The sequence below is a fragment of the Physeter macrocephalus genome, chromosome 7, assembly GCF_002837175.3.
Source record: "Physeter macrocephalus isolate SW-GA chromosome 7, ASM283717v5, whole genome shotgun sequence".
In the NCBI taxonomy this organism is placed as follows: domain Eukaryota; kingdom Metazoa; phylum Chordata; class Mammalia; order Artiodactyla; family Physeteridae; genus Physeter; species Physeter macrocephalus.
In genome coordinates, this window is record NC_041220.1 from 123,025,635 (window position 1) to 123,049,261 (window position 23,627).

The following is a 23,627-nucleotide window of genomic DNA, read 5'->3' on the forward strand; positions in this document are numbered from 1 at the left end:
ATATGGGATCCTCCCAGACCAGGGCACGAACCCGTGTCCCCTGCATCGGCAGGCGGACTCCCAACCACTGCGCCACCAGGGAAGCCCTGGAAGTTATTTTTGACAGGAATAAAGACGCAGACTTAGAGAATGGACTTGAGGACACAGGGAGGGGGAAGGGGAAGCTGGGACGAAGTGAGAGAGTGGCATGGACATATACACACTACCAAATGTAAAATGGATAGCTAGTGGGAAGCAGCCACATAGCACAGGGAGATCAGCTCGGTGCTTTGAGACCACCTAGAGGGGTGGGATAGGGAGGGTGGGAGGGAGAAGCAAGAGGGAGGACATATGGGGACATATGTATATGTACAGCTGATTCACTTTGTTGTAAAGCGGAAACTAACACACCATTGTAAAGCAATTATACTCCAATAGAGATGTTAAAAAAAAAAAAAAAAAAAGCACCCTTGACACTCCAGCCCAGTTAAGATTTTATTCTCCCCTTTGTTCTCCACTCTTCTGAGAATGTACTTGGAATCTGGGCTGAAACTGCTTGCTTCTCCATTTCCTCAGATCACCAGAGTGATGTTTTATCTGAATTCATGGTTGTGGCATGCTCTCTTAGCATAAGCTTTTAAAAGGTATCACTTCCTGGCTTCTGTCAGCCTTTCTTCCCTAGGCTTTGTTGTAAAGCGGAAACTAACACACCATTGTAAAGCAATTATACTCCAATAGAGATGTTAAAAAAAAAAAAAAAAAAGCACCCTTGACACTCCAGCCCAGTTAAGATTTTATTCTCCCCTTTGTTCTCCACTCTTCTGAGAATGTACTTGGAATCTGGGCTGAAACTGCTTGCTTCTCCATTTCCTCAGATCACCAGAGTGATGTTTTATCTGAATTCATGGTTGTGGCATGCTCTCTTAGCATAAGCTTTTAAAAGGTATCACTTCCTGGCTTCTGTCAGCCTTTCTTCCCTAGGCTGGACCTTACTCTTGTTTGTCTCTGAATTGCCTTTGATGAAATTTCCTCTTCTCAGACTCAGATACCCAAGAGGGCAAAGATGCGTATCACGCATCCCTGTCCCTTTAGACGAGTAGTTCTCAAAGTGTAGCCTGCAGACCTCTAGGGGTCTCTTAGATGCTTTCAGGGCATCTGTGAGATCTAAATGATTTTCATAATGGTACTAAGACATTGTTTGTCTTTTTCACTCTGTTGACATTTGCACTGATGGTGTAAAAACAAAGGTGGATGACACCTTAGCATTTGAGGCAGTGACACCTACCTGGACTAGAAGTCATTGTATTCATCACTGTCACCATTTGACTTAAGAAACAAGATGCTGGTTTCACGTAAGAATGTCCTTGGTAAAGCAGTAAAAGTTTGCATTTTATTAAATCTTGAGCACACATCTTCTTAATATTCTGCGTGACAAAAGGAGGATACATGTAAAGCACTTTGAATGTTTGTCTTGAGGAAGCACTTGCATAATTTTTTGAATTGCAAGCTCAACTAATCATTTTTTTCATGGAACATCATTTTTACCTAAAGGATGACTGACAGACAAACTATGGTTATTTAGACTTGGGTATTCAGCAGACACCTTCTGGAAAATGAGCAAAGTGAGCCTGTCAGTTCAAGGAAAACAACTGACAGTATTTGAGCTTTCAAGGGAAAATTAGAAAGTTGCACCTGCCACCGTGAATTTGACAGCTTCCCAATGCTTAAAGACTTCTCTGTTGAGATCACTGATGATATTAAGGGGTGTGATTTTGTATACTGTATGATTAAATGTGTCAACGTTTGGAAGATCTGCATAACTCAGTGAACCAATATTTTCTAAATGACTAGTGCGTGATGTAACAGAATCATGATGGGCTAAAGATCTATCTATCCAGAGTGCAAAACAGACTAGAGAATTTTAACATAATGAAGTATGAAAAGTTCATTGCCATGGCTTCAGATTCCACATTGCAGTTTGAGAAATTGCCACTTATTGAGTTTGATGTAGTATCAAGGAATATCCAAAATTATCTGAAAAGGCTATTAAAATACTCTTCCCTTTTCCAACTGTTTATCTGTGTGAAGCTAGATCTTCTTCATACACTTCAATCAACACAATGTAACACAACAGAATGAAAGCAGAAGCACGTATGAGAATTCAGCTGTCTTCTGTTAAGCTCAGACATTAAAGTGATTTACAGAAATGGAAAAACATGTCGCTATTCTCATCAAATTATCTTAGTGTTAGAAAACATGATTATTTTTCATAAAACATTTGTGTTAACATACTGTTATTTTATTTTTTAATTAATTAATAAACAAAAGATTTAAATATCTTTTTATTTCTAACATGGTGAATACCAACAGATAGAACCCACGAGAACAAAATATTTTTTAAGTACTCAGTTATTTTTGAGAGTGTAAATGGGTCCTAAGACCAAAACGTTTGAGAATTGCTGCTTTAGGTCACACACTTTTATATACTAATGATTGACTAAGTGAAGTTCCAGTTAACTAAAACTTTGCAGGAGGTTATTTAAATTGGCCCTTCCCTGAAAGGGCATAGTCCTTGATTAACATTCCCGGCCCCTGCACGAGCATATCTAGAGCTAGGGAAAAACAGATACATTTTTCTGGGTACATGAGACATATTCAGTGTCTGAAATGAAACAATTTCAGTAAAAACACCAACACAAGCAAAGTATTAAGGACCTCAGATTATGAATTCTAATCCAGTTCCTTCACATTAGTAATATGGCAATGCCTCAGGCCTAGTTCTACCTTTAAATAAAAAAACTTCTATTTTAGCTGTTTGGAATGGTACTCTTTCTAAAAGATGTCACATGTGTTTTTGCATCTAATTAGTCTACTGAAGTGATTTAAATATTTTAAATGACTTGTGATCATTATTATTAATGTCCACTATTTTACTCAAATACAGTAGAGGCACTAAGTCCCATTGAGCACGTGAAAGTTTTTTACACTTTCATTAAATGTACTCTGAGTTTTTTTTTTTTTAAGATTTTCATGTGTTTTTAAATGTTGCCTTTCGCTTCCTTGCTTTGGTGTTGTGTTAACTGTAACATCTTTATACAGTGTGCATGTTTGTCTCCCCATTTCTAATTTTCTGTAAACTAAACAAAAAAGCTTATCAGAATTGTTTAAAATTGAGCAAATAGACTGAAAAATGATCCCAGACACTTACAGTGATGTATAGAAGTTAGTGAACTTTATTTTTTATTGTATTTTGACCACTCAAAAGACTGTTGAGCTTACTTAGTTTTTTAGATAACTAAATTCCTAATAGATGAGGTACTGCAGCATAATAATCATTTAGTTAATTGTTGGGCGTGCAGTTAATAAATATAAACAGAGACTTGAGAAACCCAAATCTAGTTCTGCTCTCTTTTCTGAGTCATCCTGATAATACTGACTACTTATTTATCTAATCTTTTAGGTTTTACATGTGCTTTTTCAATGAGGTCTTTAGAAGTTTTTAAAAAATACTCTGTTTAAATATTTATAAAAAGAATCTGCCTATAGTTCAAAGCCTCTGTGCAATCTTTCACAATTTAATCCAACAAAAGAGCAGACAGGGACATGTCCTACCTAAGGCTCTGGTCCATCAGTGTTTTTCTGAAAGAGCTGGGATGTTTACATTCTTAGGGAGAAAAGAAGAGCAGAGAATACCATTCCATATTTGTACTTGTTGGTTTTCTAGCATCATGGTGGCTGCTTTATAACAGCTCATAGCAGTTATATTGCGGCATCGTTTCTGCCTGTGGAATCACATTGGTATGCAGATTCTTAAGTATGCAGCCCCATGGATTAGGGCCCTCATTCCTGTTAAAGAAAGTTGTTTACTTTGGGAATCTTTCCAAAGTTGCTACCAGGAATGCTTTTTACTTTTATGGTGACTTGGTCCCTAAGGATAAAGACAATCATCCAAAAGGAAAACTTTTTGCCCAGTATCTGGACCTATATTACTGACCAGAGCAGAAAAGTTCATAATCTTCAAAACTCAATATGAGAAACAGGCTATTGAGTTTGAATTGAGGAACTGAGTATAGAATAACTGAGAAATCCTAGTGTCTACTTGTATTTGCATCCATGACCCAACCTGAATATACAGTTTAAGAATTATTTTCACTATTTTTAGACAATTTGTATAATTGAATTTCTTATTCAATTCTTCATATACTTATCAATGCTTTAATGGAGAAAAGCCTCGCTTCATTTTAGGAATTATCTAATCTCCTTTTAGAACATTGGTCTGGACAACAGTGCATATTAATAATCATTTTACTTTATTCCCTCTAAGTTCTTCACAAAGCTTTCATTTCTCTCATATTGAGTTCCTAGTACGTACTCTACAGTGGTTTTTCTGAACTTCATTGTCCTCAAGTTTTAATCCCCTTCTGCCTTTCCTCCTGTATTCTTAGCAGATGGTGACCTCGTACAATTTATCTGGTGTTAGTTCCTGCATTTTCCTGCATTGTCTCTCCTGTCTGTCTTGAAATATCAGCATCTGTGTCCATCTGTTTTTCTTTTCTGTATCTGAGAAATAGTTGCTGTTTTACTCTTGTCCTTTTTTACCTTCTATGTTTGCCCTTAATTCTATCTTTCTGTATCAGCTCAGGGTTCATTTGCAGGAAATAGAAAACTCTCTAGTTAATTTAGGGATAAAAGGAATGTAAGAAGTACTTACAGAATTGTTGAAAGATCTGGAAAAGCAGGCTTTAGGCAGGGCCCAGAAATGACTTCAAAACAACACTGTAGAACCAGCTACCCAAGGGATTGGAAACATTTGCCACAATCAGGAAGCTAAAGGAGTCAGGAAGCTATTGGGCCGACCCAGTGCTAGGTCTAGGACTACATACTTTAGATGTGATCTGGGATTAAGAAGCTGCCAGTTGGGCTTCCCTGGTGGCGCAGTGGTTGAGAATCCGCCTGCTGATGCAGGGGACACGGGTTCGTGCCCCGGTCCGGGAAGATCCCTCATGCCGCGCAGCAGCTGGGCCCGTGAGCCATGGCCGCTGAGCCTGCGCGTCCGGAGCCTGTGCTCCGCAACGGGAGAGGCCACAACAGTGAGAGGCCCGCGTACCGGAAAAAAAAGAAAAAAAAAAAAAAAAAAAAGGGAAAAAAAAAAGAAGCTGTCAGTAGAACTGCTGTAGCCAGAGGAAAATCATCTCCCAGATCTGCACCAGCAAGATGGATGCCTCACAGTCTAATGCCTCTCTCCATTTAATTCAATTCCAAGTGCAAGTTTCTTGCAGGTACACCTGCTTGTTGAAATTAAATCACACCCAGAACCCCAGCTGAAGGAGAGTCTTGGAAATGTTATTTTATCTTTTCAGACTCTGTTGCACACAAGGCACATTCAAGGGAGATTGGGACAAAAGTCGAGCAACCTATTCAACTCTTTGCCACAGTCTTCTCTGACTTTTTATTTACTCAGTTACTAGTTATATTTCTTGTTTATTTTTCCCATAGTCTAGATATGTCCTCAAGTCTTTTTTTTTCCATTTTACTGTTTGAATTTCTGCACTGAATTCCAAGATGCTTTTTGCTTCCTACTATTAAGATTTTTCTTGGGTTATTATTATTTTTATTCCATTGTGTTCTGGTCTTTGTTTTCTTTTGCCTTGTCATTCTGAAACTGTTATATTGCTATTTGCTATTGATTTCCAAAAATATTGTACCACTGTGAACGTGAATTCCCAACAACTTGTAAACTCAGTTTTGTTATTAGGAAACCCCCCTTCAAGCGCTGAGGTTGGAGTTCAGAATTTGGAAAGCAAGCCCATTAAAAGTAGGATTATTTACTTATTTCTAAAACTTTAGCCATCACCATTGCTCTTGCTGTACCATCCAGTGACCATTCTGACCATTTCACTGGACAGCTGATAAACACAGACTTATCTAAGTCTTTGGTTTAAGAGCCAGTTGGGGTGAGGGAATGCTTATTAAATTTTGTCTTAGAAGTATGAGGGAAGTTTTGCCAAAGGCCTGAAGTGGAAAACTGAGGAAGGGCTGGGGCTTCAGAAAGAGCTACTAGATCATAGACTATTTTCCAGCTTCCATCAGAATGTTTTTACTTGTCTGAAATCATGTCTTTCATCCTGTCTTAGTTATCTCCAGGTTCCAAGACTTTATTTTATGGATTAAGACTAGCCCTGCATAGGATAGGTTAATTTATGCTATCTTCTCTTTCTCTTTCATGTATTTTAATACATATAGTAGTGGAATTTAAAGAGGAGACTGTCTTGGTTCTACCACTTACTCTGACATCTTCCAAGAGGACTTGTCAGTGAATTGTATGTGAAAATGCAGCCCATGAGACAAGATTTAGTTTCGCTAACAGGAATCTGACACACTTGATATGTCATATACACAATACAAAGTAGTTTAAGTACAAGGTTCTGTGAGAACTCAAACCTGGTACTTGCTTTTAGTCAGTTCGGGAAGACGTGGACATGAAGCAATAATAAGTTAATAGAAATGGAGCTTTTTTCATTTTACCAGGGAATTATTTATCATAAAAGTAAATGAGCATAGCTGACATTCTTCTCAGATTTAGTTTATGAAATGAAATAATGTGGTTAAATTTCCTAAAGAAGCCTTAACTTTACATTTTCACTTGGTTGCAGTAAAATAAATCTTTCCTGACATGGATCAAGGGGCTGTAAACAATAAAACACAGTATTTGGTAAATATCTATGTTACCAATATCTCTCTTAGTTTTGTGCTCTGATTAAATTGAGAGACACTGAAAGGGAATACAGGATTTATGGATAGAAACTCACTCATCTGACTAGTGTATTAAGTGTGGAATGAGGTCTCTAAGGGAATGTTTTCAAAGAAAGGGAGTTATAGTACATGCTCACATAGGTACGTTGTTTCAAATCACAGTTTGCAAAACACAGTTTTATTCAATTTTGAATCTGTAACAATTGGGTCATAAAATTGACAATTAAAAATTAAAGATTGAAAAATCTTTAAAGAATATTACATATATATAACTCTTAAAATAATAAAAGAGGAAGAAGAAGAAGGAAAACAAAATAAACAAAACCTGTCCTTCCCAACATTGGTTTATGGATTGACCAGGCAAGTTTTTGCCACTTCTTCCTAGTCTCTCCCATTTCCTCCCTGACTTTACTCACTGTAGGTCAATGGTTATTGCACTCCGCTCTCTCTTCACTGTAGGGCTCATGGTAGAGAATTTAGACTATCGACTAGGTAGGCAGTATGTGTAATGGTTAAAAACATAAGCCCTGGAGTCAAAATCCCTGTGTTCAAGTTCTGATCCTAGCTGTGTGATTTTAGGCAAAGTACCTAACTTTCCTGAGTCTCTGTTTTCCGATCCATAAAAATGAGAGTAATGACAGCACATCTGAACACACACAAGTAGAAGTACATTTATACTTCTCATTAATGTTTTATAGAGATAAATGGTTTAAGGATGTAAAGGGCTTAGTATAGTAAGTGCTCAATAAAAACAAGCCACTAATATTTAAATATTTGTATTATTAATTCTGCTGGGAAACAATAAATAGGCTTGTCTTCTCTTCCATATTTCAGTTATGAAATGTGTACTTACTGAGGAAAAGACAGATAAAACATTGTTTATCTTAGATTATGATGAGATAATGCCAAGTATATGGATAAAAACTGAAAATAAATCCAGATATTTTCAAACATCTTATAGACAAAGTACTAACATTTTACAGTTTTTCTTTTTACTTGGCATGTTCTTTTTGTTTGTGTGTGTGTGTGTGTGTGTGTGTGTGTGTGTGCGCAGGAAGTCAATGCATTCTTATTCATTAGTCCCTTCTTGAGCACTTCTGTGAGCTGTATGTGCATCATGGAACTTAACACATATTATTTCTCATCCTTATTAACCATCTAGAGAGATCAAATTTATTAGTTCTATTTTACACCTTAGAAAACTAGAGCTTAAGGATGTAATGTAACTCATCTAAGTTCAGAGAGTTAGCAAGCATTGGAGCCACACAATTGAATCCTATGTCTTCTTTCATCAGAGTTGGTGTTCTTTTCCACTAGGACACATATTTTATGAATCTAGGACTAATGGCCTGAGGAGAAGACTGGTTGATAATTTCACTGATAGAGATTCAGCATTATAAATAGTAATGATTTTTATATGCAAACTTACTCTTTTTACTGACAATGTATTTCATTTTAACAAGTAAGAATGTTTTCAGGGAATAGAATTTTTACTCAGATACATAATAATGCACAATTATACAAATTATAGAAATACATAATTATACACAATATAAGGTAAAGATCTTTTGTACCCTAACAAATGTTTATTCTTCATAATACACCTATGAACAGAACCATATTGGTGAAGTTGGTGATTGCAAGGGATATGTTTGGGCATAATTGACTCTGGCATACAACCTTTGTTTAGTTTAGTCCTATTAAAAATGGAGAAAGAGTAGTCCTTTAGAAAAGTCTTTGCAGCAAGGAAAGTATCACCATATTTAACATGGTTCTTGAGGGAAAAAATATTTCTTGCTGTTCAGACAAATGTAAAAGGTCAGCTAAACACGATCACAGCAGTTGATTCCAGATGTTGACCTCAGAATGTAGGCTTTGAAGGAATGCTAATGGCCCCTACCATAGCGCTTTTGCTTATTTGAATACCACTAAAAGCTCCACTTGACAAGCATAATGATGAACAGCACTTTTCCCATCAAGCAACACGTTTGAATGATAGACAGCTCTATTAAGTTGTGGATTTGTTTATTTTCCAAGGACCAATTTTTCATCTTGCTCTGCAAACCCATGAAGCTGCTCAAAACTCACACAACTTATTGCTGATAAACGGAACCCCAGCTTCAAGATTGGGCCTGGTGGAGGCCAGGGTACAGGGTATAATGACGCATCTGTTTTATCAACATACAACCCCTTTGATTCTCAAAAGGATGAATTTTCTGTTTGTACTCTAGTACATCTGACTCCACTGGATGAATGGTTTTATGCTTCAGAAATATGCTTTATTATCCACCTAATCGTATTTTATTTAAAAAAATTAAATAAATTTAAATGAAATGTGAATAACTCTTTTCCTAACTTAAATGTTCATTGTTGAACATTGTTTTATTCTTGACTTATTAACAACTCTCTCATGATTCTTTATTTTAATAATTTCATGCAAGACAACAAAACAAATATATTTGGCAGTCAATAAACAAATATTTTTCAAAACTGGGTGAAATTCTCTTTCTCATTGCTTTTGTTGCTTCCTTGTAGCCTTGGAAATATTGAGTTCACTTAATTTTTGCAATAAATTAGTGTGTTCTTTCAAAACAAAAGGAATGAGATTGATTTTTCAGAAAAAGGGGAAGGTCTTCTTATAATTTTTAACAATAAAAGGATAGACCCTCCCAGAACAAAACTAACTGAATCACTTCAAATTTCAATAGCATCATTGCTTTGGCACTTAAAGATATGCTTCTGCTTCCAAGAGTATCATTTAAAATATAAATGCACTTGGAGATATAAACTTTAAACCTGTTTCAGTCAGCATATTAATTATCATTTAAGACCTTAGCAAGAATTTGTGGGCATCTGTTAGAGATAAATTGAAATACATTTTATGCCAAATCAGAAATGAGCCTGGCTATGAAAACATTCTTCAAGAAGCAATGCTTACCTGGTTTTGGCCTCTTTGGACTCAGAATCTTTCTTTTTTTTTTTTTAACATCTTTATTGGAGTATAATTGCTTTACAATGGTGTGTTAGTTTCTGCTTTACAACAAAGTGAATCAGTTATACATATACGTATGTTCCCATATCTCTTCCCTCTTGCGTCTCCCTCCCTCCCACCCTCCCTATCCCACCCCTCTAGGTGGTCACAAACCACCTAGCTGTGGACTCAGAATCTTAATTTTAATAGTCAAACAGCGATCCCCTTGGTAGAAAATGTATATAAGATTATCTTAAGGTATTCTTAAATTTGAGATTGTATGATCATGAAACATGGTTCATTGAGAACTATTAAATTCACGTTATAAAATGAAATCTAAACACATTAGTATCACTTAGGGTCCCAGCAGGAAATAGGTGGCCTGTTCAAAGGAGTAATTAAAGATAATGTAATGCAGGGACTATAAAGGCAGGCTCAAGTGAACCAACAAATGATAATGAAGCACCCAGAGATCAAGAGCAGGAAGCTATTATTACCCTTAGGCCTGAAGATGCAAAGAGATGGTGTGTGTGTTATTGGAATATAACAAGAGTTAAGGCATGGTAGAGGGACAGACGGACAAGAGCTCTAACTGTCTAGATCAAGGAGCAAAGCCATTGCCAAATCGTGGCCCAGCGGGTCTTGCAGGGAGAACACCTCCCTGACCTCTCATTTCCCTTGCTCTTTGATCTCTTACTGGGGCTTTCTGTTGACCAAATCCAAGCAGGAGTTGGCAGGCAAGGGAACTTGGTCACTGCAGTCTCTACAGGCCAATCCTCCCAGTGCCACAAAGAGGCGCCAGGGAGGGCAGAGAATGGGCCTGGAAGGGCAGACGGAGAATAACCAGCACAGCATTTTACCATAATCATAATTATACAGAATGTAAACCTCCAGGAATAACTGAATGCCATTCTTCACTAAGGACTGGTGGGAGCTCTCTGTTGCTATTCTACTCCTCTGAATTTCTCTTCTTCTAGGATCTGAAGGTTCTCTTCTAGGTTTTTAGTCATTTCTTGTCCCACTGAATCTGTGCTGGAATATGATGCAATCCTTATAGCAGGGCTGTTTCTATTTTTTTGCAAAATAATCCCATTTTTTTCTTTCTTTTTTGCTAAAGTTTGCGTATTATCAAGTCTTGAATAATTGATTTCAATGAAGGATTTCTCCCTTTGACGTAATTCTTAATTTCCTGCTGCCTAATTTCCCCCATTTTACTGGGATGGCTTTCGTCAGTTCATTGAGCTGTACAGCTCTCTCCTTAAATTGATTGTCCTGCCCTACATGTCCTTCTTACATTTGGTGTTCCATCCACTCTGGCAATGAGAAGGGCTTTTAAATTTTGTTTTAATGGGAGAAGCCACTTTCTGACTGGATCAAGCTTCACAGTGTGAAATAATTACTTTTAACGTATAATCAGTTTAAACATCTGTCTTCCTCCATTCTTCACTATCCTTTATTTCTGTTTTTCTAGTTCCTTCCCCATAGATTTGATTTCCTTTTTTTCTGTTTACTTAGAATGCTATGAATTAAATGTTGACATTATGGTGTATAATAAATTGTGCGTAACAGGTGAAAAGTGTTTAAGATGGTCTTATAGGTTAACAGGTAAATTAAAAATCAGGGCTGCTTTTACAGTCTGCAGATCTATTTACCTCTCCCAAGTAGACATTTCTCAGAGATAGTGGCACGTTTTCTTATGTTATATAATTCTAAGTGTTGCCTCCTTTTTCACTCCACTTAGATCCGAAGCCAGAGCAAAGCCTCCGGGTCCGGGCTCTGTGAGGGGGATGAAGTGGTTTCTATCAATGGCAGCCCTTGTGCAGACCTCACCCACCCAGAAGTCGTCAAGCTCATGGAGAGCATAACAGACTCTCTCCAAATGCTCGTCAAAAGGTAAGAAGATTCGTTGGAATGTATATTTTCTCCCGAAGCTACATGGGAAAGCCTATAGCTCCTACTACCATATAAATTGCTATCTATGGGGAAATGAGGTTGCTCTGTAGATCAGTATGGTTAAACAGAAAAATCAGTGTTTGAAAAATGGCAATTCTAATCAACTGAATTTTCTGGTTAATTGAGAATTAACTTGAAAATTTTGTCTCAAGAACTCTGTTGAAAATCTTAGTTAGGTATTTTAGACTACTTCCTTAGGAAGCTCAGTATATTGAACATAATACTTCTAGGTCAAGATTTTTTGGTGGGTCAGGATCACTAAATTATAATTCCTAGATTCCTAGATTAATTTAAAATGTTTAAATATCACAATGTTATACTGTATGATATTTATTTGAATAGAAAGAGGATGCCTAGGAGAAGGAAAAGAACCAAGAAACCCTTAAAAGCAGCCCAATTTCTGTTTGCCAGAAAAACCAAAATTTGGATATGGGCAAAAGCTGATGGTTAGTTTTTGGACTATCAGTGCAAATCACTTGTCAATTTGATCTCTCCAAATACCACCCTCCTCACCTAATTGCTTAAAAATGCAGAAGTAAACTTTAAACATAAAAACAAAAGAAAACAATGAGGGTAATCACAAAAAACTACAGCACCAACATTTTTACCATGTGCAAACTGCAGTATAGTCCACATTAACTTTGCAAATGAGGCCCTGACTGTGGCATTATAATGAATCCACAAAGGAACACTCTGGCTTCCTAGAGAGCAGCCTTCAGAAAGACAAGAGAAGGACTTTCCGCACAGAATTTCAAAACCTTCTAGGTTTTGCCTTAACTCTGCAGAAAGACTACGTACAGCATTACCCCTCTGATAATCATTCAGTATGATTCCATTTCTATACAAACGTGAACTCACTTTGGCCAAAATTTTGTGAAAATAAAAGAAATCTAGCATTTGTCTCAGAACCTCCCATCTAAATATTTACCCTTCAAGCCCAGTGTTTAAGCCCCTGGGATCCTACTTATTTATAAAGCTGCCATTTGCTTTTAAAAGGGATCTAACAGGAATGTTGCCAAGTGTAGTCACAGGGTTGGCCATCATTATGCATAAATCTCTGAGGTATTTGAAGTGTTCAATCACATCCAAAATGGGAGAAAAACCTTTCCTAACTTATTCCCCTTTAGTGTCTTTGCTGATTTAATGAGGCCAGTCTCTTCAGAACACACTTGTAGTCTGGGACATCCCCTTACTAGTTCCTGTTTTGATTATGATTGACTACCACTGGGAAAGTCCTTGATGGTTTAAAGTTGAGTCTTAGGTACCCATTTACTTTCGGAAATAAATAGACTCGTTCTCTGCTACTTTTAAGTACTGGTATCATGATTATTATTATTTTCTCTTAAGTATTTTTACTTTTACAAAATAAATAAATAATTGACGAGATTCAAAATGGAATCTCAAATTAAAATCAGCCCAAAGGTAATCATCATCATCATCATCACCACCACCACCACCGCTACCAATCTGGGTAACTGAACATTGTTTCCTGGAATTAAATATTTCTCTCACTCATGTAACTGTTGTCTATCCCTAAAGGACAAGCGGTTTACTTTTCCTGGACTATTGCCCAGAGATAGCTGGGTCAGACTACCTTAAAAAAATCCTCCTTTAACATTGTCTCTACTACGGTAAATTTCATTTAAATGATTATATATATATATACCCATATAGTTATGACACATAAATTGTGGAATTGAGTACCTATGTGCACTGAATGGAAATGAGCATTTTAAGGTATAAAGCTTTAACCTCTAGTTCTTTTATGATTTTTATTCATGTATATCTATCCATTTTACCTTGGCTACCAATAAATGTTAACATTTATCTGACCCATTTGCCTGTATTACAGTGTGTAAGGCTGGAACGAATGCAAACTATTCTCTTCTCAGCTTCATAACTGATTGCTAACATAATTCAAAGTGATTTAATCTACTTCCATCTCAAGGCCTTCCTAAATTAAAACTCTCTGGCCTTTTGATACCCTCAAATTCAGTTGCATAGAGTGTATTCATCATTTCCTATAAAAGGAAGATCTAATTTGCTTTCAACATGTTTTAAAAATACTATATTATAATGGTTTTTTTGGTATTACCAGGAAGCTTTACAGATTACTTGCATAGAGAAAGCTGCATTTCATTTGACTGTTTGGGTTTTGTTTATTTTTGTTTTGCTAAATGCAGTCAAAAGCAAAGTTAGGAGTAATTATTTTGAATATTAGTCTTAAATTTTACTACAACATAAATTCTAAGGTAAATTCCCTTCAGTAGAATAGAAGTAGGGGCTCACTCCCTTCAACTGATGACCCTGCATTAGGTAGGGTACATTTTGTGGGAAGAAGAAAGGGGCCAAGATAGGCGCTGCTGCTTCTTTAAAAAACTTACAAATGTAAGAAATGAAGGCATCTCCTACAGCTGTTCTGTGAATGATGCTTCTCTTCTAAAAGCAGTTAGAGTTTAAATTAGAGTTTTAGCAAGAAGTTGTTTAACCCTTAACTGACACTGCTTCTTGCAAACCCAAATTTGCAAAACCATCTGGGAATGGTAAAGGTCAAGATCAAAGGACTGTGGTGAACAGCTGTGGGCTCCTTAGCTGAGAGATTAAGGAACAGTTTGACTTCAGAGATCCTATAAGGAAAATGCTCCAAGAGAGCAAGTTCAAGTAGAGAAGGGGAGACATCTCAGATTATAAATACTCCATGACTCAATGATTCATTGCGGCATGGAAAGGATTTCTCTTTACACAAGAGTACTGGGCTGGGGTCCACTTATTACAAAACACATGCTCACTGGAGCTTATAAAAACAGCTTCTATTTCATTCCTTTCAAGAAAGCACAGCCTCTAAAAGGATTACTTGAGTTATCTGTATATTGATATTGCTCTGAAGCTGCTGAATATGTTTATGAGACTTTATCATGTCCAGACCTAAACTTAGTCAATAAGACATTAAAATGCTTTGTCATATTATAGCAAGCATGGTTATTTGAAAACACCCCAATAATTACAGATGAAGGGCATCCATGTAGCTATAACTTGTGCTTTGAAAAAAATAAAAGCTGAACTTAGGATGGATTTCCGTTTCATAACCTTTTGTGAGCATTTTTGCTTTGCTTTAAAAGACAAGTTTATTTGGAAGATCTTTAAATAATAATATAAACATGTTGCCAATTTCTGTTTTCAAATATGTTGCAGTTGACATTTAAGAGGAAATATTTTTACTGTATCCTGTATTAGACATCATAAAAGTGTCAGGAAGTTCTTTGGCAGGTGTAACACACTCTGATTTAACTGTCTGGACTGATTTTTCTGTGTGCAGACCATCCAGTGGAATAAGTGAGACTTTGAACTCTGAAACTGAAAACAAAAACCACGAGCATCTCATCCATGAAGGGTACGTGGAAAGTACCACCCTACAGATTCGACCAGCCACAAAGAGCCAGTACAGAGAGTTCTACATCGCCCAGGTCAAGAGCGGAGCTCCCCTAGCTGAGGACCAAGCAAGTGGTGCTGCTTTTTCTGGGAGCATAAAAGAAGAAACAGGCCTGGCTCCTCACACGTCTGACTCTAAAAGTGGACGCTTACCAGAGGAGGTTATCTTAAGGGAGAAGGCAGAAGCGGGGCGGCCAGGCACTGTGGTTGAGCTACAACTGTCCCTTTCACAAGAGAGACACAAGTGCGCTAGTGCCCCTGTAGTGGCTCTCCTGGGAACTGAAAAATCTAAGCCACCTGACCAAGATCCTAATTTACAGCATGACGGGATCGTCCACATAAATTCTGTCCCCACTAATGAGAAAGGGGAGCCTTCTCTGAGGTCCAGCAAGATAATCCAGATCTCCAGTGGCCAAGAGTTGAGAGTGATCCAGGGAAGTGAAGCAGGAGACACGGGGCTGCCCCGAGTGGAAGTGATCTTCGACTGCTCTGATAGGCAGAAGACGGAAGGGAGCAGGCTTCAGGCAGGAAAGGGGTGTGTGGATTCTCCAGTGGAAGGAGGGCAGTCAGAAGCACCTCCTTCTCTGGTATCCTTTGCAGTCTCATCAGAAGGCACAGAGCAGGGAGAAGATCCACGCTCAGAAAGGGATCACAGCAGACCTCACAAGCACAGAGCACGCCACGCACGTAAGTCCTGCCCGGGGGGCCACTGCTGGGCTGTCGGAAGGGGCTTGGGAGATAGGGTATTTTGCTCTTGCTTTGCCTGCGTGGATTTCTTTCTTTTTTTTTTTTTTTTTTTTGGTAAGATTTTCTCATTGGCTTTTTTTTTTAAATTTATTAATGCACAAAATAACAAACATGAAATTCTGGAAAATACTAATTTCTGAACTGGAAGGAATAAGTTTGAACTTTGTAGTAGATTTAAATGTTTTTAATGCATTTTCTTTTATTCCCAAAGACACAGGAACTGTTAAGGAAAGTAATACTGTTAATGTGCCTTTTTGATTTGTCTCAGAATATTGTGATATTTCATGTTCAAATAGCATCTGAGAGTATTTGAAGTCATGTGGACGTTGAGTTTAACTCAAAAACTGCTGAGTCTCGGCTGCTGAGTCCGCTGCTGAGTCCGCTGCTGAGAGGTGTCTTTAAAATACAGCCTCCACCACTGATATTAAAAGCAGATCCTCGTTTTGAAAAAAAATCGTTGGGCAGCATGATGATGCTTGCAGAAGTGAGTTTGACGGACAAGGACATGTGGAACACTGAGCAGTTACATGATCCTCTCCGTTTTGTAGGTCTTCACTAGACTGCAAAGCGTTTCATCTACCTTCTAGACACAAAAGTCAATCCCCAGGGCCATGTGGAGGCATTTAAATGTCCCCCCAACACAAAATATATTTTAAAGTCAAGGCTTTTTACAGTGTTCCGTTTTAGCCAGGGGAACGATTACAGATTGGAGAATGAAGATAAGAATGGCAGTTAGGTGTTAGGACTTTTGTTATTTTCTTTCATGTGCTTTTTAAGAACAAATTTGGAATTTCATTTGAGGAGGTAAAAACTGACTGTCAAAGGCACTTGAATGCACGAATGATACACAACAGTAATGATCTTGGTTATTCGAAGTATATTAAGTCTCCTAACTATTGTTATTCCTTTTAAAGCATATTTTTAGCATAACCATTTGTAGTTGAATTGGCAAGTGATGTTAATCATTCCTTATACTTTAAGCATCTGTATGCAGCTTCACATTTATAGCATATTAAACAAGTGCATTACGGCAGCACTCACACATATTTTACATGTTGGCAGTGAAGTTAGCAATAACTGTGCAACTGTGACTGTCAATTTAATAGCAAGCTGTAGAACACCAGTCAAAAAAGGAATTACATTTAGGAATGACCACACTTTTTACTATATTCTCTAAATAAAATTTAATTGCCAGTGAATATCTGTAATTTTGTTATAAAACTATTCTGATTCTATTTTGTTTTTGAAAAAGTAACCATTAAGTCTGATTTTGTTCCAGTGAAAAATAGAGCTGATTTCCAATCGAAAAAATGTTCAAAAAGATTTTCTGAAATTTCCATTGAACTATTTTGAGGAATTCAAAAATTATTTGTGAACCATGCTCATTTATCATGGAACACATGATTGTAATTAGCTGGTACTATAAATTAATTTGCCACCAATTTATTTTTATAACAATAATAATAAAATTAAAAATTGAACTATAACTTTTTGTTATTTTAAAACTGTCTAGTTCTCATTTTACATGACTTAATTTCTGCATCAGTTTTTGCCCACAGTTATAAGGGTCACTAGTAATATAATTTTAAAATTTCCCCAAGATTTACACTTATTCTTGCTGCAACTAAAGTAGTATTATATTTCCAAGATGGTAATACATTTACAAAAAAATTTATCTAGACAACTTTGTAGCTAAAATTTCTTAAATGTATTCACAATAATCTTGTATTCTGAATTACTATTAATTATTGATTCAGTACCTTCAATTATTATTCATTCAGTTTTTTGACTCTATATTAATTTAGTAGCTGTGAATGCAAAGACTTTGGGAGAATGGCAAAGTAAAAAAAAAAGAAACAGAAAACTTAAATATTTAAACTTATTACATTAAAACATTTAGGTAAACAATATTTTCTTGTTTCCCCCTCCCACTTTTTAAAAACGCTTGGAAATGTTTTATGTCAACATTTTATTTTTTAAATTTGGAAATGCAAAGTATGTCCTAACTTGTTTTCAGAAAATATTATGTCCTTAAATTCTTTCCTTTGTAATTTTAATTACATCCGATTAACTGACATTTATTTTCCAGTGTTTATTGTTAAAGTAAGGAGCCATACAGAAACGAATTATGAAACATATATTCTAACCAACATATATAAAAATGTATTTACAGGAAAAAATGAAATGGCATATTATATATATACAAATTATATCTGTATTATATTATCATGTATATCATTACAGAAGTATACATTTTAAAAGAAATGAGAAAGAGAAATGAGTTGGATTGCTTCAAAATTCAGTACCCACCTGTAAACATGTTTTTTCTGTATTCATTTTCCCCCAGGAGAGCTGATTTCTGGGTTGCCACGGAGTCTTCCTTGAACTCGCCAACTCAATATAATTTTTGTATTTTCCCTAGGGCTCAGGAGGAGTGAAAGCCTATCAGAAAAGCAGGTGAAAGAAGCAAAATCTAAATGCAAAAGCATTGCCCTCCTTCTGACAGATGCCCCCAACCCCAACTCCAAGGGGGTGTTGATGTTTAAGAAGCGCCGTCGGAGGGCCAGGAAATACACCCTAGTCAGTTACGGGACTGGTGAACTTGATCGAGAGGCAGACGAAGAGGAGGAAGAAGGCGACAAAGAGGATACATGTGAAGTAGCATTTCTGGGTGCAAGCGAATCCGAGGTGGAGGAAGAGTTGTTGTCTGACACTGACGACAACACACAAGTTGTGAACTTTGACTGGGATTCTGGACTAGTGGACATTGAAAAGAAACTGAACAGAGGGGACAAGATGGAGATGTTGCCAGACACCACAGGCAAGGGGGCCCTCATGTTTGCTAAGAGGAGGGAGAGAATGGATCAGATCACAGCCCAAAAAGAGGAGGAGAGGGTGAGTGGAATGCCAAGCAGAGAACCAGATGCTGCCCAGACGGATGGCCTGAGAACCATGACATCTTACCAAAGGAAGGAAGAAGAATCGGTGAGAGTGCAGAGCTCTGCGAGCAAAAGCTACATCGAGGTGAGCCATGGCCTTGGCCATGTGCCCCAACAGAATGGCTTCACTGGGGTGGCCGAGACAGCAGAGGCTCAGAGGATGATCCCTATGAATAGAACGGCCAAACCCTTCCCGGGGTCCGTGAACCAGCGAGCAACCCCCTTCTCTCCAACGCGAAACATGACCAGTCCCATCGCTGACTTTCCTGCGCCTCCACCTTATTCTGCAGTCACACCCCCACCTGAAACCTTCTCCAGAGCAGTGTCAAGTCCGACAGCTGGCCCAGCACAGCCCCCTCCGTGGCCCCAGCCTGGCCCATGGTCCCAGCCAGCCTTTTATGATTCATCTGAACGAATAGCTTCCCGGGATGAAAGGATCGCGGTGCCAGCAAAAAGAACAGGAATACTGCAGGAGGCCAAAAGGAGAAGCACGACAAAACCCATGTTCACTTTTAAAGAGCCCAAAGTAAGCCCAAATCCTGAACTCTTGTCACTTCTTCAAAATTCGGAAGGCAAAAAGGGCACTGGAGCAGGAGGAGATTCCGGACCAGAAGAAGACTACCTCAGTTTAGGAGCAGAGGCTTGTAATTTCATGCAAAGCCCCACTGCAAAACAAAAGACCCCACCTCCTGTCGCTCCAAAGCCTTCTGTCAAGTCCTCATCCTCCCAACCAGTAACTCCAGTTTCTCCAGTCTGGTCGCCAGGAGTGGCTCCAGCCCAACCTCCTGCCTTCCCCACATCCAACCCATCACATGGCACCGTTGTTTCCTCCATCAAAATAGCGCAGCCTTCTTACCCTCCTGCCCGTCCTGCTAGTGCTCTGAGCCTGGCTGGTCCCTTCAAAGGACCACAAGCATCGGTAACCAGTCTGAACTACACTCCCAAACCAGCAGCTCCCACACCAACGGTAAACACTGCTCATACTGGCGCAACGGGACCATCCAATGAGCTTCCGGGAACGAGTGGAAAAGGAGCCCAGCTCTTTGCTAAAAGGCAGTCGAGGATGAAAAAGTACGTGGTAGATTCAGACACCGTGCAGGCCCACGCTGCCCGTGCTCAGTCTCCCACGCCATCTCTCCCGGCCGGTTGGAAGTACTCCTCCAACGTCCGAGCACCTCCTCCTGTGGCCTACAATCCTATCCACTCCCCCTCCTACCCACTGGCTGCCATCAAATCCCAGCCATCAGCCCCACAGGCCTCCAAAACAAGCAAGAAAAAGGGCAAGAAACCCCTTAATGCTTTGGATGTCATGAAGCACCAACCTTATCAGCTAAATGCATCCTTGTTTACTTTCCAACCTCCAGATGCAAAGGATGGCCTCCCTGCAAAGTCATCAGTCAAGGTCAGTTCGCTGCCAGCCACGAAGCAAGCTATTCTTCCTCAGCCGGTGAATGCTGGCTCGCCCACTAATGTGCAGGCCTCGTCTGTGTACTCAGTGCCAACCTATAGCTCTCAGCCTTCCTTCTTTGCCGAGGCCGCCTCCTCACCAATAAGCGCCTCCCCAGTGCCCGTGGCCATTCCCACCTCTCCAAAGCAAGAATCAGCCTCGACATCTTACTTTGTGGCACCAAGGCCGAAGTTCTCAGCAAAGAAAAGTGGTATCACAGTTCAGGTGTGGAAACCATCTGTTGCAGAAGAGTAATCTTGTAGCTGAAGCTGAGTGTCCACTTTGCTTGAAACGAATTGTTTGCAGTGTTACTTGAGTCCCTGAGAATGCCTAGCAAGTCCTCAACTTAATTTAATTTCGCATGTCACCTCCCAATCTGGGTCCAAGGAGAATATTTTTAATGAGTCAAAGATCTAACTCAGATTGACTTAAAACATATGTATCTTCTTTGCACACTTAAAAAGTCTGGGAGCACCCCTAAATAGACATGGGCCATTATATTAAGTAAGCAGATACTTAGGGTTTATGCTTTAGCCACGAAAAAAACAGTGATCAGTGTTATCAACATTAGGACACAGTCTTTATGTAACATAACAGCTGTGTTCCTAGAGTGAAAAGGTTCAAATGTAGTGAAAACATAACATGTATTGACTGACATTTCAAGTAGTGCTTTATCTCTATTACTAGTACTAAAGGATAAGAAATTTATCGAGGACAGGGATCAGCTCTGGTCTGCCAACCTCAGCCACCTGTTTGATGTTGCAGAGAAGGTACCTTGGGGACTGTTGGAATGTACATAGTTTAGTAAGGTAGGTAAGAAAGAGGGGATTAATAATTACAGAGTACTTATTATGTACTAGGCTCCTTGCCAGATGTTTTACATATATTAGCTCATTTCAGAAGACTTCTTTAAAGTAAACTGGATGGGCAAGAAGGATAATTATCCTTAGAGATTGATTCCCATCCTCTCTCCCCAGTTACCTAAGAAATTGAGTACATCTCCAATTGTCCATGAAGGCATAAGTTTGTTTTCCTCGCTGAGGCAAGCGGTAGAGTACGGTAAAATGGAGTAAGATATAAAAAGGTGAGCAGGCTGCAGATAAAGGTACATATGGCTATTGTTTTCCTTTGGGAAATCACATGATTGGGGCATGAAGGGTTACTGATTCCAGGGGCTGATTGTGAAGCACGAGTAATCCCATGTGTGTGGAGGCCGCAGGGTGAGAACTCACAATTATTAGCATCATTTCTGAGTGACGTCACAGATTTTTTTTTCTTGTGTTTGTTTTGCTTTCTGACGACTGCTTCTCCCACTGTTCCTTGCAATTCTATTCTTGCACCTTCACTTTATTATTTATATTTGATGGACCAGGAGGATTCAGACAAGGTTACCTTTAAATTTGGATTGGTCATACACCATGCCATCATCCAGCTGGCTATGAAGTTAATAATGTTACTGACAGTAAACCTGAAGACCTTTCTCATATCTATTTTAAGTCCAAGTCTGACCAACCATGGAAAATATTCAACATGAATTAATGTAGAGAACCACAAAGCATTTTTGACAGCTCCAAGGAAAACCATCTACTCGATACAAGAGATATGTCTAGAGACCTCTCATAAAAGCTTGCCTGGTGTGAGGGTACATGGTACCATTTTAATCCTCTGAAAATATCTGTATTCCTGTTCTTTTTCTGCTGTCACTGTCAATCTGCTATATTTTCACTACCCTATTAAAATATCACTTTCTTCTTTAATCTGTTCAAGGTATTAAAAAAAAAATACTTCCCTGTATGAGCTGTTCTGACCTAAGTCATTTCTCTGATATTTCTCTTATATTGCTCCCCAAACATCTGAATTTCTTTTCTGTGAACATTTCCATTTCTCTGTACATTGTAAAACTGCAAACCGTAGGTATTTGTATGATATAACACAGAGGAGAATTAAGTCAGCTACAGAACAATGGGGCTTATTCTTCTACTTTTTCTCTGGAAAATATTCCATGGCTTTTGGTGGCAATTTATGTAGAGGTTAGAACCACAGGATGTAGCTTGGTCTCTTATTTGCCTTTTTGGGAAATCAATTAGGAAGATTCATACAGGATAAAGGAAAAAGCAGTCTATCCATTATATAAGGCTATTGTTTGTATTACTTGTTCTTTGCAAAGGAAGTCTGTTGAATGCTGTGCATTTTGCATTCTTTTCTAATAGAACAACCAAAAAAGGCATCTTAAGGTGAAGCAGGAAAGGAGATCATTTTTGTAACTTTGCATTCTTAACATAGCATTTAAAGAACGGCAGGAATTAGAGGGAAGAAAATGGAACACAAAGTAGTCAATTTGAGATCACTAGTTCAAAAGTAGCCTAGAATGGTAATGACCCACAAGTATTTACAGTTGTCCAGTGGTTTGTGGTATGTAGGAATGAGAAGTGTTTGGGGTCCATTTCCTGTTGGACAGGTGGCCATCTTATCAGAGCCACTGTTTAGAGTTGATGACTAAAGACACAACTAACATGACTGAGATGTCATGGGGTTCCCAAAAAGCTTCTATGAAGCATGTCAGGCATGCAATCAAAGCATCCACAGCTTCGACTGGGAGCTGGTGGCATAGATCTCATCTGGAACCATACAGTCCCAAATTATGGAAAAGGCATGGGAATCCTCCAAAACTGTATCCACAGCAGAGTCTAACCTCTCGCTGAGAGATGGGGGCTGGGAGGGAGAAGGACTGAGCCAGCTCCCTGGAGAAGGAGGGATTTATTTGCCTCTTCTCCCCAGCTGGGGAGCCCCATGGGAACTTGGAAGCAGAATAAGATGGGTGTACCACCTTTCAGGTTGGAGTTCTGGAAATGATGTCAGCGCAGCAGGTGGGAGACTTAGGCCTCATGACCTCAGCTTCCCTCCCACTGGGCACCCTTTGAATTCGGGGTTTTGGCTTTGTTGTGGTGGCAGATATTCGGATTGGTTGCTTGGCTAGTTTGAGGGTATGGGGTGGCAGTTTTTGTTTAGTTTAGGACCTTGTCTTCATCTTTGTCCTTTGTTGGCTTAACTTCTAGGTAGAGCGCCCCACCCATGAAGTCAAGTCGTCAGTCAACACAATAGCAACGATCATTTACTGAGTGCTTGTGTTATGATAGGTGCCTTATATACATTATCCTAAGGAATCCACTGCACGGTTAACAAGCATTGGAATATAAAATAAAATGTAATCACAGTCACTCACTTACTGCAGGACTTTATGCAAATTTCTTTCCACCAGTGTCCCCTTAGTGATGTCTCAAACCTCTCTTCCTGGAACGTTGTGCCATAGTGAATGTGAACAGCACTAGATATACTAGGAAGACAGGTGCTATGTAAATGTAAGTACACATATTCCTCTCAGTCTTACAGGAGGGCAGATTGCATCACA

General features: G+C 38.7%; 1 protein-coding gene and 1 long non-coding RNA gene across 3 annotated transcripts in view; one reads left to right on the plus strand and one right to left on the minus strand.

Annotated features, from left to right (window-relative positions):
- SYNPO2 (synaptopodin 2) overlaps positions 1-23,627 on the plus strand; it is a 171,848-nt gene that overhangs the window by 121,377 nt on the left and 26,844 nt on the right. The window contains exons 2-4 of one of the 2 annotated variants that reach the window (XM_028492232.2): positions 11,445-11,596; positions 14,973-15,772; positions 18,255-21,975. In XM_028492232.2, the coding sequence (XP_028348033.1) occupies positions 11,445-11,596; positions 14,973-15,772; positions 18,255-20,473 (3,171 nt within the window). In that variant the 3' untranslated portion in view covers positions 20,474-21,975. Of the gene's footprint in view, positions 1-11,444; positions 11,597-14,972; positions 15,773-18,254; positions 21,976-23,627 lie in introns of those variants that run through there. The other variant, XM_007107840.4, reaches the window with a different exon arrangement.
- Positions 1-23,627, minus strand: part of LOC102983146 (uncharacterized) — a 189,095-nt gene that overhangs the window by 27,123 nt on the left and 138,345 nt on the right. The window lies entirely within an intron of this gene.